Source organism: Sus scrofa, chromosome 9 (assembly GCF_000003025.6).
Source record: "Sus scrofa isolate TJ Tabasco breed Duroc chromosome 9, Sscrofa11.1, whole genome shotgun sequence".
Lineage (NCBI taxonomy): Eukaryota > Metazoa > Chordata > Mammalia > Artiodactyla > Suidae > Sus > Sus scrofa.
This window is the reverse complement of record NC_010451.4, coordinates 102,796,049-102,801,943: the sequence shown is the minus strand read 5'-3', so window position 1 is coordinate 102,801,943 and position 5,895 is coordinate 102,796,049. Positions and strand designations below refer to the sequence as shown.

General features: G+C 41.7%; 1 protein-coding gene across 1 annotated transcript in view; it reads left to right on the top strand.

Moving 5' to 3' along the window:
- CCDC146 (coiled-coil domain containing 146) overlaps positions 1-5,895 on the top strand; it is a 135,460-nt gene that overhangs the window by 117,815 nt on the left and 11,750 nt on the right. Inside the window, 3 exon segments of the mRNA XM_021102558.1 lie at positions 89-253; positions 1,484-1,708; positions 3,541-3,769. Coding sequence (XP_020958217.1) covers positions 89-253; positions 1,484-1,708; positions 3,541-3,769 — 619 coding nt within the window.

The window sequence follows — 5,895 nt, the reverse complement described above, 5'->3', positions numbered from 1 at the left end:
GTAAAAGAATTAGATGAGAATTTATCTAATTAGGTGGGGGGAAAACATCTTTATCGAATAAGTTTCAAAACCATTTTTATTTTCATAGACTCAGAGAGTTTGCTAAACTGTATGACACTATTCGAAACGAAAGAAACAAATTTATTAACTTACTTCACAAAGCTCACCAGAAAGTCAATGAAATAAAAGAAAGGCATAAAATGTCATTAAATGAACTGGAAATTTTAAGAAATAGTGCAGTTACTCAAGAAAGGTAAGTATTATAATAACTACTGTTTTTAACACTTTCAAAGGTTTCTCTTCTGACTCATTGAATGATAAAAGACCCTGGGAATGAAATAGAAAATAAAGAGTCTTCTACAAACTAGAAAAGCCCTTGCGAACACCCCTTGCTTCACAGCTGACAATCTAAGGACTTGAATGTGAGTCCTTATGCTTCTGTCTCAGAGCCATGTTTTTTAAGTGAATGGAAAACTATAATCTGTAACTTTGTTCACTATGTCTCTTCAATTACTCATCTAGAAAGAAAAGCACAGATTTGATAATTTGTGTTTAAAGTTAGAAGATGATCGAATGTTTATTAACCAGCATCCTGTGATTGTAGATGGGAACCATCTGATGTGCTTGTGCGAGGCAGCATAGCAGAGTGGTCAAGAGAGGTGGCTTTCTAGACTCAAGTCCCAGCCCTGCCACTTACTGGCTGTGTGACTTTGAGCAAGCCACCTTCTCTCTCTGGGCTCACTTTTTTTTTTACCCATAGAAATAGTCCTTACTGTATGGGACTTTTTGATATTAAATGAGTTAATCCATGTGAAAATACTCAGAGGTATCTGACAATGGTTTTGTCTCTGAGTATTTTTAAAAACAAAACAAAATATTATTTACTATGTGCCAAGATCTGGTGGACTCTTTCACCTATATTTAGTCTGTGATCCACAGAGTCTATACACCCTGAACTCTCTGATGGCCATTATTGCCCAGTGTCTTTTCATAAAGATGTAACGAAATGGGCTTTCTTGGGGGTGGAGGAGGGTAGAGGAGTGAGGGGATTGGTATGAAAAGGAAAATCTAACTTCATCAGATTCTTGTCCTGCATGAAAGTAGGCCATGCTTCATTCAGCATTTATGTGATGCTGTATTGAGCCAGGCACTACCTCAGTCCAGTGGACAGTGTCAGATACAACCACCTCTGCCCTCAAGAGAGCAGAGCCCCCTAGGATGACAGAGCAGTAGACTCTTGTTTTGATAAAAAGGGGGGGGGGGCAGCAGACGCTTTGGGCATAAAGGAAAGATGTCCTAATCTAGTTTAGGGGGAATGGGAGACCTGGGAAGATTACAGAAATTCCTGAGGATAACTCTATGATCAATATCTTTACTACTAAAGCAAGAGCTCCCTGGATATTGCTCGTTTCGGAAGTCTTCATTGCTTTTAAAGAAACTAAAGGAAATTACCGTCTTCTCCAACTGCCTTTTATTTTTAAAGAAAGCTACAAAATTCTATGCTGAAGCATGCCAACAACATTACCATCAGAGAAAGCATGCAAAACGATGTGTGCAAAATCGTAGCAAAACTTCAGGAAATGAAAGAGAAGAAGGAAGCCCAGTTAAATAACATCGACAGACTTGCCAACATGATCACAACGATTGAGGAGGAGATGGTGCAGCTTCGCAAAAAATACGAAAAAGCCGTGCAGCGTCGAAATGAAAGGTAAGAACTAGGAACCCAATGTGAGAACAAGGCACCTAGAGATCCAATTTAGAAATGCTGCTCATTGTTCTGTCTAGACCTGACAGTGGGTCGTGAGGAACATGTGACACTCAGGTTTCCTTAGTCTTTGGTGGGGGTGGGAGTGCAGTATATTTTGCCTGAAAATAGAAAACCCTCTCCTCATGAGAGAGACAGGCAAGAGTAAGGTCTGGGAAGTTACTTGCTTAAAGATCAAAGGCTTGGCATTCCCACTGTAGCCCAACAGGATCTGCGGCATCTCTGCAGCACTAGGACACACGTTCAATCCCTGGCCTGGCACTGTGGGTTAAGGATCCCATGCTGCCCCAGATGCACTATTGGTCAGAATTGCAGCTCGGATCTGATCCATGGCCTGGGAACGCCATATGGCTCAGTGCTGCCAAAAAAGCAAAAAAAGAAAGAAAGAAAGAAAGAAAGAAAAGAAAAAAAAGATCAAAGTCCTTTCCCAGTCTACCAGTCAGGGCCAAGATACCATCAAATTACTTCAATATAATTGATGTAAGTAAGTCTTTGATGCTCAGATCCACTTTGAGGACAGATTTGGTCTTTTTATGATATTTATTAAGGTGTTAAGCCAGTTCATTGTCTTAGCGAGGAAGAACCTCAAGAGAAGCATTATTTCTCTCCGGTGTCATCTTCTTATTAATTGGTTACTACTTCACAGTTTTCCCAAGTTGCCTGTGCTCTGAAAAATCTGGCTTGTGAGATGGTAGAGCCCTGTAGTACTTACATCTGGTATTAGATTTTTTTTTTTTTCATCGAATCTGGATTGTGTGCTGTTTCATGTAAGGCTGCGTTCTGTGTTAAGGGGTGGGCCCAGGAAGTACGATATGGTGGTAAAGCCTGGCTTCTGTTGTCAAGAAAACAGAGAGGCTCATGAGATAAGCCAGTGAAGAGCCAGCAAATGAGACAAAATGCAGAGCTAAGATTAGCCAAATACAACACTGTGTACACATGTTTTGAGGGAGGAGAGAGAGAAGGAGAAAGAAGCAATTAAAGATGAACTCTGGGATAATGGATATGCACAGCGCAGCGCTTTGGGGAGGGTTGGGGCTTCAGGTCGTGACGAGCACCCCTTTTTCAAAGGGCTGGCAGGTGTTTTCTCTGGGAAAAGAAAGTCCTCTTATTTGGCTCCTGGCACAATCCAAAGCATTTAGGCAGTCTGTTCCCAGGCCCTAGTCAGTTCTGTGGGGCTGGAATTCGAACATTCTTACTTTGTTTATTCCCCATGGTCTCCTCACAAGGAGGGGTCCTTCGCCTGGCATGATTACAAAGGACAGGATTTTTGCCTGTTGATGGAGAAACGTGCATCGGAAATAATTAACTTTAAAAGAGCCTAATGGGCATGGCAAGTTAGAGAGAACAGAATAGCTCTAAGAAACACATTCCCTGGCCCCCTGCCTGGGTAATTCTGGCCAGACCTCTGTTGACAAGCCTGGCCCTGTAAAAGGGTCTGCAGGAAATCACGCTATGGGATCACATTGTTCGTGCATGGGCAAGGACATTCTTTCCCACCCTGGGAAAACCTTTGAGGCTTGCAGAGAGTCTACGGTCAGCCAATAACACTTTCAGCCCAGAGTCGAGATGCGAAATAATCCTTCCTCCCCTCCATGCCCAGAACAATTCAGACTGTGGCGTTTAACCAGAAAGCCAACAGTGAATCTCTATTGTCGTCTGGAATTATACAGTGTCGATGTGTATTTTGGCACCCAAATCCAGAGGGAATCACCATGACCAGTAAAACAGTGGCTTCTGCCTCCTCTCTTAGCCTCTACCTCTCAATTTGACCACAGCGGTGTTCAGCTGATAGAGCGGGAAGAGGAAGTGTGCATTTTTTATGAAAAAATAAATATCCAAGAGAAGATGAAGCTAAATGGAGAACTTGAAATACATGTCCTAGAGGAAAAGATCCGATTCCTGAAACTGAAGATTGCCGAGAAGCAAAGGCAGATTCACGTGACCCAGCAATTACTGCCAGTCAAGAGGTCTCTGGATGCTGATTTAGCAGTGCTCCAGATTCAGGTGGGGAAAGCGTTCATGCTGTTCTTCCTGGGATCATTTGATGCTTTTTCCTTTTTTTCGCCTTTATTGGTTTGTAGGTTGAACAAGTTCTTACATGTAAATCAAACCAGGCTCCTTCTGGTACCTTTAAAAATTCATGAGTTAAATGCCCTGTGTAAAAATCCCTGTGAACCCTGCTCCAGGCGAGAATCTGTGCTTCAGGCGTCTGAGCTACAGGTTGTCTTTGTTTCCTCCGGAAGCACTTTCTGCCTTTCTCGGAATTTAGACCCTCCCAAATCTCAACTCTAGCTTAGCTTCTTCAGAGCTCAAAACTTCAGTAATCCAGGCTTTTACTACCACCAGCATTATTATGTTTTTGACACTTGCTGGAAAGGTCTTGCAGACCTAGTTCTCTTATTTTTGGTACTCTTGTCCTCTAGAGCCAAGATTGTTGTTTCTTATTAATTGGCAATCCCATGTAATTAAACTTTTCTTTTTTTTTTCTTTTTTTGGCATGCAGAATTTCCCAGGCCAGGGATTGAACTGGTGCCACAGAAGTGACAACACCAGATCCTCAACCCACTGAGCCTCCAGGGAACTCCTGGACTCATTAACTCCTATAGTTTCCCTATAATTGAATAACTTTGCCTCTAATATGGCCTTTTTAAAGTGGAATATATCCATAAAATTTAAACATAAAATGGCAAATAAACTTTTAAAAACATGAATATAAAGCTGTTTTCCTCACATGTAATAATTGTATTTTCATAGTGAAAATAGAAAAAAATGACACTAAAAAATTTGTAGCCTAAATTTTTTTCCATTGACTCAATGTAGTAGGAACACATTTTACACTACATTTTCTAAAATGCCAGGTTTGCTTTCAGGTTTCTTTCCGATTATAAAATTAGGACATACTCCATAAATGAAGTTTTGAAAGAAAATACAAAAATTTTAAAGAAAAAAATAAAATTCTATCTCCAAGATATAATCACTATTAAAATTACTGGAGTTCCCTTCATGGCTCAGTGGAAAAGCATCTGACTAGTATCCATGAGCATGCAGGGTTGATCCCTGTCCTCACTCGTGGGTTAAGGATCCAGCGTTGCTGTGAGCTGTGATGTAGGCCACAAATGTGGCTCAGATCTGGCATTGCTGATTCAACCCCTAGCCTGGGGAACCTCCATATGCCATGGGTACAGCCCTAAAAAAAGACAAAAATAAATTTTAAAAAATAAATAAAAGTTAAACGAATAAATAAAATTATCAAAAGTCTCGAGAAGATCCTCTGGTCTTTTTCTAGATGTACAAGTAAATAGTTTTTATTAGCTCAAGATATAGACACAGTGCTTTTTAAAATTTAATCATGTCTTGAGAATTCACAGGGCTCAATGGATGATGGGTCTCCTTTTTGCACAAATATGCCAGCGTTCTGATTCTAGTGTTCTTTTAGCCCTAAGTTCTCCCATTCACTTCTTTGATAAGTGTAACCCTGAGTTGGATGGATTGGCTGGAACATGCCCCAGGCCTCCCGAGAAGCCTCCCCAGGATTCCCGTGGCTCTGACTCATGCTTCCTGGGTGTGGTCCATTTGGGCATCCACTTATCAGTTCACACACCCCAGGGCTTGGGCCACATCAGTGCAGCCTCGGGACTGGCTCTTCCTTCCCCCCTACACACACAGAAGACCATTCAGGCCAGGCCTGTCTCTGTGCCTGACTTTACTGAAGACTTGGGGGACTGGTATAAGAAGATACATTAAAGAAATGTAAGGAACTTTAAATATCAGACAAGTATGGCATCAGAGTTCATAGGAGCACCCCACCACTGGGAACAGTCCCCCAGCTGTGTTACCCCAGGCAGTGCCTGAGCCTAGCTCCGTTCCACTGGCTTGCCCTTCCATTCCCCCAGCTCCCCTCCACAGCCTCACCATCCCAGGCACCCCATATGTGTCTCAGTCCATTTTACAGAATAATTTGGCTCTTTCCGGGTCCTTTCCGAAACATGTTTTCAGGGCCATCTTTGCCCATGCTAAATGATCAAGATGCCCAGCAGAATGAAAGGACTTGAAATTCAATAAGACCCACAATAGAAAAATTCACTCTGTATTATGGAAGCATTTTCTTTGTGTTAATTGTAAATTAATAC